The sequence below is a fragment of the Anastrepha obliqua genome, chromosome 1 (genome assembly GCF_027943255.1).
Source record: "Anastrepha obliqua isolate idAnaObli1 chromosome 1, idAnaObli1_1.0, whole genome shotgun sequence".
Taxonomy (NCBI): domain Eukaryota; kingdom Metazoa; phylum Arthropoda; class Insecta; order Diptera; family Tephritidae; genus Anastrepha; species Anastrepha obliqua.
In genome coordinates this window covers 89,230,627-89,245,040 of record NC_072892.1, presented here as the reverse complement: position 1 = coordinate 89,245,040, position 14,414 = coordinate 89,230,627, and the positions used below count along the sequence as shown (strand labels likewise).

The window sequence follows — 14,414 nt, the reverse complement described above, 5'->3', positions numbered from 1 at the left end:
GTATGTCTGTAGTTAGTTGTGAGTAACTGTGTGTTCATCCTTTACTGCAAATAAATAAATTCAAAACAAACTACTACGATATTCGCAAACGCATTTATTTAAACTAAGCTTGGGGAGCAAGAAAAACGCGTGTGGCTTTGCATGTATGTGGGTGTGTGCCTGCATTATTCTTGCCAAGTATATGCGAGTGTATGTAAAATGCTGAAGAAGTTCTTATATGAATAACTTACTTTCTTAAATTCTTTACGTGCTTTTTGTTATGTTGGTTACTTTAGTGTGGCAACGCCGGCTTGTAGCTGCATTTGTTGCTGAACTTTGTTTTGCTTGTAAACAATTTGCTTGTTTGTCATCGTTCAAACGACATGTGTACGCCTCCTAACTGGTAAATACTTATGTATATACACACATACTCCTAAGCATGCATATTTATGTGTGAAATAAATACATGTGTACATACATGCATGAGCCATACAGTGTGACACAGTGCACCCAGCAAGCACAATAAAAAATTTCCTCCAACTTTTGATACATTTTTGGTTCAAAAGCTGAGTTTCAGCATTCCTTATCATTTGATATTAACTATTTCATCAAACCTTATTCCACAACTTGTGCGGAAGCTGAGTAATACATATTTGAGAAATTATTAACAACTTTCTAATCACACTTATATTTAAATTTTAATTAGAAAGTTTATATCAGTTTTTATAAAATTGCTGATAGTCGTACTTTGGTTCGGAATAATGCACCTTACTTATACAGGGTGAACGATATGAAGTGTTACCAACTTCACACTGCTTGTATCTGTAACACAGCTCATGACATCAACGTCAAAATTGTTCTAATGGCAGTTCAACATATTGCTTATAAGCCATCAAAACCATTTGCGTCTCAGTTTTGTTGAATTTTTTTTTCTGTGATGGAATTCAAACGTAATAGTGTGATTGCATTATATTTGGCTGGAAAATCACAACCAGCCATTGTTCGTGTGCTCAGTCACCTCAAAGTGAGTAAAATGTTCGTGTATCGCACTATAAAACGTTACAATGATACTGGTAGCATTGCAAAACGCTATGGAGGGGGACCAAAAAAACCGCAACAACGCCAGAAATGGTTCGGAAGTGAAGGCTCGACTTGAACGAAATCCACGTCGAAGTGGAAGAAAAATGGCCAAAAAACTGAAATTATCGCAAGACAGAATTTGACGCATATTGAAAAATTGGCCCAAGGTCTAGGCTTACAAGTTCCAAAAAGCACACGATCTTTAACCCCAGCAAAAAAAAGTCTGGTGCGAAAGAGCAAAGGAGTTATTGCGCTTGCACGAACGTGGCGAATTTCCTGATGGACGCTCTCCTATCGTTTTCATCGAGTCTGGTGTCAAAGTGCATGCGACTTATTATCGGGAAAATGTTTTAGAAGCTGCTTTAGAGCCGTGGACACGCAAACATTTCGGTCGTTGACCATGTACGTTCCAACAAGACTCGGCACCGTCTCATAAAGCTCGTGTGAACCAAGAATGGTTAAAAAATCATGTTCCACACTTCATTTCGTCCACACAATGGCTTTCGAATTCGCCAGACGGAAATCCGATGGTCTATTCCATCTGGTCCATTTTGGAGAGCTAGATGAGGACTAAAAAATATGCCAGTATGGATGCGCTGAAAAAAGCGAATATACGAGAAAAATCGACAAGATCACATTCGTGCAGTATGCAACTCATTTTTTGACCGCTTGAGAGTTATAATCAAGGCAAAAGGTGGACATATCGAGCTAAAGTGATTATATGTTAAAATTGTAATCATTTTTGAACAATTTTGTCTTTGAAATCAATATAAACTAATTTCACACAAAAAGTTATCGTTGAATATCGTTCACCCTGTATATTTACTTTTACTTTTTTGGTATCGCTGCTAAGTAAATGTGCATACATTTCGATTAACTTGTAAGTGTTTATATCAATTAAATGTCGAAAATAGGATTACTAATACTAATAATTAATTAATGATGTATGACGTACTTTATAAACCGTGATGCCTTCTTGGAAAAGTTACTTCTTATTTTAGAAAAAATTCTAAAGAAAAAGTATTATACTTACTCAAAAGCGTAAAAATCAAAACACTTTTGTTTTGCAACGAAACGTTAACAAAAGTGGGTGTTAAGTTTGTTCATGTCGCAGCAGACAAAATGATAAGAAAAGATTGGGTAAAATGGTGAGGCACTTCATTAAAACGAGGCGAAAAAGTTTGCGTACATCACTTTTCGCCAAGATCGGAAGATAGTGAAGTTTTTTAGTAATGTCTTTCCGATGACTATCGACTACTGACGCTTCTACGCAAACAGAGTAAATCCTTTTTTAAATTAAAAAGTGTATTTTTATTTAAACGAATTTTGATTTAGGTCATGTACTGATTGTCGCGTGTTTTACTTGGAAAAAGAATTGATCCATTTTAAGGCATGACTTAGGAAACTGAATAAATTCAAATCCTACGTCAGCCAAATACTTTCTGAGGAGCAGATTAAAAAGTTGTGAAACGCAACCAAAACAATTCCATTCAACTCACCCAAATTTGTAAATGGATTATCAAAGGTCTTCTGAGAATGGGGAAAATACTTTGTGTGGGAAACTTATATTAGTAGTTTTTAAAATGTAGGTTGTCAAAGCCATTGTTAAATGTATCGAAATTTGTAGAAGTTATTAAAATAGTAGCTAATCACATGCATTGCCAATATACGATTATGTTGCAAATCTACGGGAACGATTATGTTAAAAATATAAATAATTAAATATCATTCATAAAATATTATAAAATTATTCTATGGCTTACAACGACCTTCTTAAAATTTTGACTACCTTTTCAGAAAGTACTCATTTTCCCTTACTTCCAAATTGCATCAGTGGATTAGTAGCATCCGAAATCATTTGTCAAACTTTGGACAACCTTTTCTTATTGAATCATGATGGAATTATTTTTATTCCATTTAATTTACATATATTTTTTTACGTGTTTAGTTCTAATTTTCTTTCTAAAAATTGAAAAAAAAAAATTGTAGGAATTAGTAAAATAATAAGTTAATTAAAACTATAAAATAAGATTATTTCATTCATCAAATGCAGGAAATCTCGTTGAACTCATTCGAGATTTATTAATTTCTCTATTTGATATTTACGCAAATCTGCATTAAAAACAAAGGGGAAGCGGAATAAACATTGGGGATCTGAGAAATGTATTTGGTCTCCAGTTCATATCGAACAAAAATGTTTGTTGGGCATCTACTACAAATTATGTGTATGTATGTGTTTTGGTATGGTTGAACTTCAAAACCTTTGTTTATTCCTTTGCTTGTGTGTGCATGAGTGCCTGCAATAAAATTTCAAACTCAATCGTTTGGAATGAAAATGAATGAATTAAAAGAGACGAGCAAATTTCTGGTATGAAGGCGTGTATGAATTTGTGAGTGGTATGTTAAGGAAAAATACACAATTTAGCATATATATGTTACATATGTGTATATGTACTCGTACTCATACATATACAAATATATAATATTTGCCGTCCGTAATATTCCTTGCAGAATTTGTTTTCTTGATTTTTTCCCTCGCACGCACGAGTGAGCAAAGGACCGCAAATATTCACACACACACACGCATACACATTTGCAGCAGGGCGCACGCAATGTTGATGAATTGTGTGCGATATTGCTGGCAATAAATGCAAATAAATATTTGTGTTGTGCGTTAGCATTTTTTTTTTTTGTATTTGCTTTTTGTACATACATATGTAAGTATGTATGTCTATGCCGTTGATATATTAATATCAAATAATTATGCGCGCAAATATTGGTTTTGCACTAGAGCGGAGTGTTATCACTGATATTGTGACAACATAGTTATGAAAATTTACAAACTCTCGCAAAAAAAATATGAGCAACTAATATGACACACTTATGTACATTTAGTATGTATATTTGTATGTATATACACTTATACAATTATGCCACTTCATCTTTTTAAAATATTTGTAATATTTTGAAAGCTAATTTGATTTTCGTTAATTTTTTATAAAAATATGTTTGATGCTATTACAAAAACTCTATAGATCAAATCACTAAACTTTGTACAAAATTCAAGAGATTAAAAAAAATTCAAAAAAAAGTTGATCAAAATCTTCCATTTTTTATCCAGAGTATTTACAGAGGTTCTGGATATGCTTTTTTATGGCCGTTACAATTTTAGTTTACTAAAGTGTGAGCTGAAAGACGTCGAAAAGCGCGTTAATTTTTTAAAATTTTCATATTCGAAAGTATTATATAGAGAGAGAAATTGCCAACACCGTACGCAAAAGTTGCGAAAAGGATCAGTGTGCTTTCTGGGCATATGATGTTCTAACTGATTCTGGCGAAAAAATATTAAAAATCCGAAAGTTTTTTAAAAGAATATTAAAGTTTATTGGTTCTCGTGAGACTGGGCAAACGATACCAAGAGCAAAGGTACGGGAGAGAATAGTCCTTTTGGAGTTTAAGTTGTTTGGTTTTTGATGCGTTACTTATATAATCATGGCATGTCTTCCGGGACATTCCATCGTAGTTCCATCCATCGTCTACTAGTGAGACACTAGTTCGGTCTTAATCCGACTGAAAGGAAATTCTACTGGCTCCTCTTCAGTCGAGCTTAACCCTAGAAAACTAAACCCCGCCTCTGAGGCGTAAAGATGGTCATTTTTACGTATTTCATTATGATTGAATGCAAGTGGCAGCACGAACTTTCAAACCATTATAGTAGTCTCTTGTGTGAGTTTGTGGGCGAACGTTCATTGAGCAAAGTTTTTTTGTTACGGAGATATATTTATTCGTGTTGCCTGAGAGGCGAGGTTTAGTGTTAAAGGTATTTTTCTGACTACATATTATTTGTAAATATTTCCTTTTTTTTGCGACAGTAGCTAAAATGTTAATGGCTTTTTCGTTTAGAGATGTGTACTTCTGACTCCCAAATAAAAAAATGGTTGGAGGAGCTGTGGCTAAATGGAAGCGAAATAGAGGACAATTTAGAAAAGGATTTCGATTCAGATGATAGTCTTAATGATCCAAACTTTCAAATTGAATCTGAAGATGAAGTTGAAAATATAATTGTAGGCAATCAAGAATTGACTCCTGTTGCAGTTTCACCTATAGACGTACCACAAAGTAATGACCAACCTTATGACTCTTTAAAAATCAAGTCTTCCGAAGCTATTGTAAGAGGTAAGAACAATTTCATTTGGTCGACTGAACCGTCTTCTACAAAACGAAGCTCAAGTAGAACTCCAGCGAGGAATATTGTTCATATTTTACCGGGATCAAAGAGAGAATTTAGGGACGTTACAAAGCCTTTAGATTGTTTTGAAAAATTTTTCACACCAAATATAATTGAAGAAATTCTTCTTTATACCAACGAAGACATTAAAGTTAAATCCAATAATTACAAAAAACAAACCACAACCACATCATTAACTAGAACAGAAGAACTTCGCGCTCTCCTTGGAATTTTGGTTGTAAGTGGTGCGCTAAAGAACAACCATTGGTCAACTAAAGAGCTTTTTGATCCTTTGCTCTGCGGATCTAAAAATGTTGCTACAATGAGTTTGGAACGTTTCAGATTTCTTATAAATTGCCTTGATTTTGATGATCGGAACACACGAGAAAATAGAAGAAAGACCGATAAATTTGCTCCCATTAGAAACATATGGGAGATTTTTATTCAGCAATGTAGAGGTAACCTTAAACCGGGGTCATATGTATATGACAATAGACGAACAGCTACTAGCAATTATAGGTCGATGTCGATTCCGAATGTACATACCAAACAAACCAGCTAAATACGGAATAAAAATTGTGTTAGTCTGCGATGTCAGAACTAAATAACTGTAGACAATTGGTTCACTTCCATACCATTAGCAGAACAGCTATTAGCGGATCCTTATAAGTTAACTTTAATTGGAACAATCAAAACTAACAAAAAAGAAATTCCAGAAGAAATTCAAGCATAATACATCCCGTCGTATTGGAACATCCATGTTCGGTTTCCATGATAAGTTAAGTCTTGTTAGCTATAAAGCAAAGCCTCATAAAACTGTTTTTTTTAATATCAACTATGCACGACGAACCCACACTTAACTCACTATCAAAAAAACCTGTAATTATTGAATCCTATAATGCAACAAAAGGTGCTGTTGACACTTTTGATCAGATGTGTTGTCATGCCAGCTGCAGCCGCGAAACCAGGCGTTGGCCATTATATGTATATGTTTTACGGTATGATAAATATGGCAGTATTGAATAGTTATATTCTCTATGTTTCAAACTGTGACCAAAAAAAAATAAAGCCAATGAGCAGAAGGGATTTCATGAAGGATCTTAGTAAAGATTTGTGCTGTGACTGGCTCTCAATGAGACTTCAAGAAAGACCATCTATGCAAAAACGAGTTCGTGAAGCAATAACCGACTCCATTCATAGCTCCGAAGAGCAACAAGAAAACTCTGAACCACAAATAAAGAAAGGGAAAAGATCAATGTGCAATTACTGTCCATCAAGCAAGAAACGTATGAGTGTTTATTATTGTGCAAAATGCAATAGAACATACTGCCTGGAACATAGATCCCCAAATTGCTATACATGTGATATAAGAAAAAAGGTCTGAATTAATTTTTATGTACAAAACAAAATGTTAATAATATATTTGAAATTCTTTATTTTTATGAAACTTAGTACAAATACCTGTAAGAAAAATATTAATTTTATGTTTTTGTTTTAAAGAAAAAAAATTATAAAATTTTTTCTAAATGATATCCTTGCAAAAAAAAAAATGTAAGTGTTAATTTAGTAAGTAGTACATAACTGGCTTATAAAAACAATTTGATGAAATATTTTTTTTATATTATAGTTAAATACTCCAACTCTCAAAAAATAAAATGTTTTTCATTACAAAAACTTAACAAAAATTAGAGAAGAATTTTGTTTTTTTAAAAAGTAGCCTGATAGGCGAGCTTTAGTTCTAAGCGTTTAAAAAAAAAGGTTTAGTTTTCTAGGGTTAAGGAAGATCTTAGCATTGCAATCTCAGCCGCCTTCTCGTTGTCTTCGATGTTCGTTCTATTTAGTATGGGTCCCATACTATAGTAATATCGAGCCATTGACTGAGCTAGCTAAGTTCTTCTACACACTGTATTACAAGTTTTTGAGCTCTGATGATTGAATTTACCCCTGTGCAACAATCTGTGAAGATAATAATCTTGCTTCCAGTTTGCATGATGCCGGGGATGGCCTGGCTGGCTTGCCGAGTAACTTTGCCTGCAGTACGCCAGCTTTGTCTAGGTTGGCCGTTTTAAAGCCATTTAGCTTGGTTTTTTTTACGCCAAACATGTAAGCGCCAGCTCTTTCTAATACCGGCAGGCACTCATGGTTGGGATATAAAACGAATGCCATCATGTTTTCTTGTAGTATCTCTGCGTAGTTTTCTATATATAGCGTCGGATTTTACGATCTGACGAATTTTAGTAGCTCTGAACTTCCGAGCTGCGTTAGGGAAAGAAATGTCCTTTGTGCGAATCAGCTTGATTTTGAAACCTACCCACGCGTTGCTGATCTTAGCTGCGGATGCGTCAAAGATCTTCCTTGACCAGTCGTGCTCATATTTGATCACTCTACAGACCCCAGTAGAAACGCTAGAAGGAAGAGAACCGTCCTTTGCCACTACTGCGCGCTTGTCTAACACGATTCTGGACAGCACCTCTCCAGGATTCCCGTGCTGTTGTTGGTGCCCTCATTGATCAACACAAAGAGTAGAGTGTCCTCGGCTTGTTCTGCGACTCAAAAGATTGCAAATTTTTCTTGTAATCCGACTGACTTTTTCCACTATGGCTAGTGTAGCTTGAATAAGCTTTTGTTTTTGTTGTTGTTGCTGTTATTGAGAGATTGTTTGGTAAGGGAGTACTATGGCTGGCAGGACTAAGTACCTCGTCTACGGTAAGCTGGTTTTTTAGCTAGAAGCCAGCAATGTCACCTCCTCCAAAGAGAGAATTTTTACTTTAACCGAATTTGTGTCTTTATTAATGCTCATTTCAACTGGTTCGTACGACTGAAGACAAGCTCGCCCGGCAAGAGCATATTAAGGGGGGGAAACAGGTGGTCTACCACGGCACCATCTGGTAAAGTCAGGTATTGGTAGAGAAAACTCCGTTTGCGATGCACATGTTTCACTTCCCTACACCATCGGCATGATTTCGAGAATTCCTCGGCTTGGGAAATGGGTGAGTTTTGATTTTCGGAATCTCGCCAAGGATCTGCCCGGACTGGTTGGACCTGGGCTGGCAATATTTACTGGTTCACTGATCCTACTTAAGTCCGCGCTTAGAAAACCTTTTTTTATCGAGCCCGGGACCAGCCGAATAGTAGTCATACACAATCTACTTTAGTTTAAATTAAAACACAGTAATAAAACAACTTCTCACTTTTTTCCACTTTGTATTGTATTTTTTTTCAAAGTTTGTGGTTTATGGAAATAATTTTATTCATCTAGAAATACTGACAAGCATCATTATTAATAAGTTTTTTATTCGCTGTACGATTTTCGTTATAGCTTCAGTTTTTATGCATTCAGTTAAGTTTATTTGAAAAATTTTAGTTAACATTAAAAATACCTACTAGCTTTAAAACTCTGTCACACGATCCTGGTGTGCATATTGGTATTTTTTTTTAATTTTTTACATTTTTATATTAACATAAACTCGCCCTCATTGATATACATACTATATCATTTCTTGTGCCATTTTATGTATGCAATTTTGCAAATAAAAAAATAGCACATTAATTTTAATTTTTAATTAATTTTCATTGTTAGCATTCCTCTTATTTTTTTCTGCTCTTCCTTTCCAGATGCGCCCGTTTGTAGCACTAATACAATAATTGTGATTGGCGCTTCGCTGGAGGAGGCTGTGCCCATACCTTGTCGCGTTAATTCCGATCCACCGGAAATTGATTTTGAATGGACTTTTTCAACGAGTGGTGAGCACTTTGAAGTACCGTCGGGTCATTATGCAACGATACAGGAGGCCACGACGACTGGCGATGTACATCGAACTATAATCGAAGCAAATGATACACACTTTGAGACATATGGTAATGTAATACTATACGTATGTGCTTAATTTAAATATTATATATTTTTGAATGCATGAAAAAGTTTACATAAATCAGCAGTCGAAATGAACTTTTGCCAACGTTCATCAATACTAAGTGAGCCAGACAGACTTGTATGAGATATAATTTGTATTGGTTGAACTAAAATAACGAAGTGAAACTGAAAAAACTTGGTGCTAATTTCAGGCATGACTTGGTTTATACACAATTTAAATTAAATACTTTCTTGATTGACCCAATTTAAGACTGGGCGTATCTGTCGCTGAAACCTGTTTAAGTAAGCCGAAATCAATAGATGCAGATTTCATTCATTGGACAGTTCACTGATACTTATTTCTCAACCCCAAAAGGGTCTCAATACAAAATTAAGAATCAATTTTGTACGATGACCACCTTTGGCCTCACTATGGCCTTGAGACGGTCCAGGAACGAATCGCAAGCTGACCGAAAGTGACTTGCAGGTATTTTGGCCCACTCGAGGACAATGACCTCTTTCAGTGCCTCGAGACTGGGGAATCTTTTAGTTCGGGCCTTGCCCTCCAAAATGGCCCAAAGATAATAATCCATCCGATTCAAGTTTGGTGAATTTGAGAGTCATTGTGTAGACGTTATAAAGTTCGGAACGTTGTTTTTTAGCTATTCATAGTTCACTCGAGCTTTGTGAGACGGTACCGAGTCCTGTTCAAACTCCATGGTCTGCCACCGAAATGATTGTCAGCTTTAATGTAACCTAAAGAATACTTTTCCGATAATATTTGGCATTTATCTTAACGCCAGGCTCAATGAAAAGGATTGAAGAGCGCCCATCTGCGATTACAGCGGCCCAAACCATTATCTGTGGCGGGTGCTGCCACCTGGTGGCTAATCGATGACTAAAATTCTCGTATGAACAGTCGGTAAAATAGTCCCTATCGTTTTGGGAGTTTACGAATTGTTCAATTTGAAAAAAACACAATGTCCGGAAATTGATCGCTTTCGGCCAAGCGTAGCAACTCCTTCGCCCACAAGACTGACTTGCTTTGGTGTGAGACCATGCGTCTTTTGGATCTTGTAAGGCTTGACTTTGAGATCATTATTCAGTACGCTTCAGATGCTAAGGATGCTACGGTCATATATTTTCAGTCTTTTCACCATTTGACTGGCACTTTGTTGAGGATTCCGCTCAAGGCGCTTATTCACTTTTTGAACCATTTCACGTGACGTTGCAGTCTTTTGATGACCACCTCCGTGACGTTCCGCGATGCTACCAGTATCATTGTAACGAGTAATGTAACGATAAATAAAAACTTTACTTACTTTAAGGTGCTCGAGCTCACGAACAATAGATGGTTGTGATTTTCCAGCCAAATATAATGCAATCACACTATTACGTTTGAAATTCATTACTGATTTTCTTTTTTCGCGTTTAGTCTCGGGAAAATGCCTCCACGCGCTTGTAACAAATACTATGGACTGTCATTTAGCCAACAAATATACAGCTGATGTCCGTGCACGAACGATATTTTCTATTAGTCCTGAGATGGTTTGTTGCATATACATATTTTATTTTTGAGAAACCCTCACAGAAAAAGGTTCATAGGGGTAAAATCGGGAAACCTCGGTGGTCAAAATATTTTACCAAAATGGCTTATCAGTATGTAATTTTATGTATTCATATGGAATACTTGATTACAAAATTCTATAGCAAATATCTTTTTTCTACTCCTAACTTCTCAAAATAATATTCACGAAAGCAATTTTAGTGTAGAATAACTGATTTTCAAAAATGTTAAATTAAAAATTGAAATTCATTTATGTATTTATTTTCATACCGCACCGTTGCTTACCCACCACACTTTTCTCATATTTCATCAAACATGCACATTTCAAATCCATTCAAGAATAACTTATCAATCAATCTTTTGATTATATGTACGTATGCATGTGACTTTGACTGACAGATGACACAACTTGGTGGCATTGTATTTAGTTTTTAAAATGTTTGCTAAAAACTAAGATATCGACTCGAAGCGAATTACTCAGAAATGTACATTTTATGTCACGTAAAAATAAATATTCATACACTTACTTATACATGCGCAATGTTTGCTCTTTTCTTGCAGTAGAAACCGTAAGCGAGTTGATCTACACGCCAAAGGGTGAGCGAGACTATGGCACATTGGCATGTTGGGGCCAGAATTCAATTGGCAAACAATCAGAGCCATGTTTATTTCAAGTAGTGCCAGCAGGTAAGTGAACACACAACATTCTGCATTTTAAGTTATAACTGAGTCATGTAGTCCATCCAAGGCTTGCACACGTACCCACACTTACACATTTATTGATGTACGTGCATTTATGATATCTGTAACAATATTGGCTTAGAAGAATATCTGTGGCCAGTTGTGGATACAATGGTTAGGAATTGCGTAGACATCAGATGAGAATTGTCCGTTGATTGTATGTAGAGAGAATTAAATAAATAAAATGAAATAACTAAGTTGAATTGGCAGGTAGTGAAGAAGTATTACAATGTTATCACTTTTAGCAAATATGAATAAAGCAAGTGCAGGGAGGAAAGAGCCAAGTAAAAGAAAATGAATGAATATGCGTTTATGCACACAACTGAAAATCTCACTACAAATAAATGCTGCTCATAATAATAGGTGCACTTACCAATTTAAAGCAAAAGTTATTATTTTTGTTCAGATAGACGATTTGCTTGAGCATTGGTTATAAAATAATAACTCCCAGAAAAATTATAAGGTGCACAAAATTAATCATCCTATGTGAAGACTCAACTTAAATGCAAATATTTTTATCATGGTCTTTCTGGTGGTGTTCGGGACTGAGGAATCTGTACCTAAAATTTTCTTTTACCAACAACAGCGGCACAAAAAACTTGACTTGAAAAAACTGATTTGAACAAAAAATAAGTTTGCATGCCATTTTATCTAGACGTAGTTAAAGCTTACGATAAAGTACGGCATTTGGACTGCTGCAAAATCGTGGCTACCTAATGACTATTACCATATCTAATGCTAAAAAGTTACATTCAAGACAGACAATTCTATGCCAATTATATTGACGCCTGCTCCGGCATCCAACCAATGACCACAGGCATTCCCCACGGCAGTGGATTAGGAGTAACGTTGTATTCTTCATATACAGCCAACTTACCGACACCGAAGTCAAAAAACGCTACGATTGCAACATTTGATGACGATACGGTCCAAATATCTGGGCATAACACATAAAGAAAAACCGAAATAAATTGAAAAATTGGTTTCGAAACCTGTACTGGCTCCTTGCACCTTAGTCCAAATTATCATTGAAAAATAAAGTCCTTATTTGTAAAACGACAATGGCACCGTTTTGAAAATAGACGATAGAGGTTTGGGGCACTGCTTCTAAATCAAACTTAAGTGTGCTGCAACAAATGCAATCTAAAATATTTAGGACCATAATTAATGTACCGTAGTGTATGCCTAATGCTGATATTAATCGCGATCTTGAGGTCGATACAAAAAAGCAAGCAAAAGTCACATAAGGAGGTTACTGAGGCACACAAATCTCATGATGAAAAGGCTCCCGAGCGTAAGGAAATATAGTTAGAAACGTCTTAAATGAAAGACACTAACATATCCTGCATAATGTACGAGTATGTAGGCTAATTGTAAAGTACATAAAAACCATCTGCCGTTCGGAATCGGCTTAAAACTGTAGATACCCTCTGTATACAAACCTATATGGATGGGGCGCAATGTTGGCGTGCCACGAATACTCACATCGCTTTTCTCGAACAGACTGAAACCACACAAGACCTTGCAGAGCGTGTCAGCCACCAGACATGTTTCTTTGGGGCTACAGAGAAAGAATATTCAAATACAATGCGAACAGTTATCACCGAAAATCTTATGGAAAGTCGTGAAAAATGCGATAGAACGGGCAGGAATGTGTTTCAACACTGGTGGTAGCCACTTGACTGAAGTATTCGATTTCAGAAAGCTGTGCACACAGTGCAATGAGTGCCGCATTCGCTAACAATGGAACAAAAACACAATAGAATGCGGCTTTCTCAGCAACATTTAGAGTGCTTTCGAAATTATAGATGTTGGGCGTCGACAGACTTGGGTATATCACCATGATCCTAAATCAAAACAAAAGCTTGAAGAGTGGTGTAAACCTGGTTCTTCGGCTCTGAAATGAGTCCAAAAATCGTCCAAGAAAGTGTTAGTATCAGTTTTTTTATGATGCGAAAGGTCCTTTGTTTGTGGATTAAATTCTGGATATTTAAGATCAGCTATAGGAAAAAGTTCGTAAAAAGAACCTTGTTTGAAAAGAAAACAATTATTTTTCATCAGGTCAATGCACGGTGTCACAAGAGCATTTTCACAATGGCTAAAATCCTTAAACTAAAGTTTAAATTGTTGTAACATCCACCATATTCACCAGATGTGGCTTCTAGCGACTTCTATCTATTTCCAGACCAAAAAATGCAAAGCGTTTTTCATCAACTGATGTGGTCATAACAGCTGTGGAAGCATATTTTGCAACCCTTCCAGATTCTCACTTCTAGGATGGAATTCATAAATTGGAATCTCGTTGTAACAAGTGCATTGATGTTCAGGGAGACTATACTGAATAATAAAACAAAACTTCTTCAACAACTTAGTAGTGCGGCTAGTCTTTGATTTCATCGCACATCGAGTAGAATTGCTGAACATTTTATCCATCAATCATCCAGTGCATCCATAAATTTCTCCAGATCTCAATATCATGCAGAATGTGTGGGGGGGCATTGGTTCGATTAGTTTATGAAGGAATTATAAAGGAAGAGTTGAAAGATGTAATTTTTTCTTCACGCAACTTAGTGCGCAACTACTGCAAAAGTTATTGCATTACATGCCAAACAGGAATCTTTGAAGCTGCTAAAAATACCACACATTATAAGGGAGAGAAAATAAAAAACATTTTAAATGAATCACCAAAGTGCGTTTATAATTTTGCAACAGTTTTACTCGTTTACTTTCTTCTTGCCTAATACAACATAATAATTTGTTGCTTATGAACTTGTGAACTTTTTCTCTTAAGTGGACCCGGTGGTCTAGAAATTTCAAAAAAATCATTTTTTTTTGTTTTTTCAATACTTCGAAAGTATAGTATAATACTGTGAAATTTTCATGCGGAAATTTCCACTATTATAGCTTCTACAGGCCAATAATTTGGTAGAGAGCGGTCCGCGCGCTCCTATACCTCAAACTTTAAA

The 14,414-nt window shown here is 35.7% G+C and overlaps 1 protein-coding gene across 1 annotated transcript in view; it reads left to right on the top strand.

Annotated features, from left to right (window-relative positions):
* LOC129235883 (uncharacterized) overlaps positions 1-14,414 on the top strand; it is a 272,445-nt gene that overhangs the window by 199,290 nt on the left and 58,741 nt on the right. The window contains exons 11-12 of the mRNA XM_054869947.1: positions 8,903-9,145; positions 11,269-11,394. Coding sequence (XP_054725922.1) covers positions 8,903-9,145; positions 11,269-11,394 — 369 coding nt within the window. The remainder of the gene's footprint in view (positions 1-8,902; positions 9,146-11,268; positions 11,395-14,414) is intronic.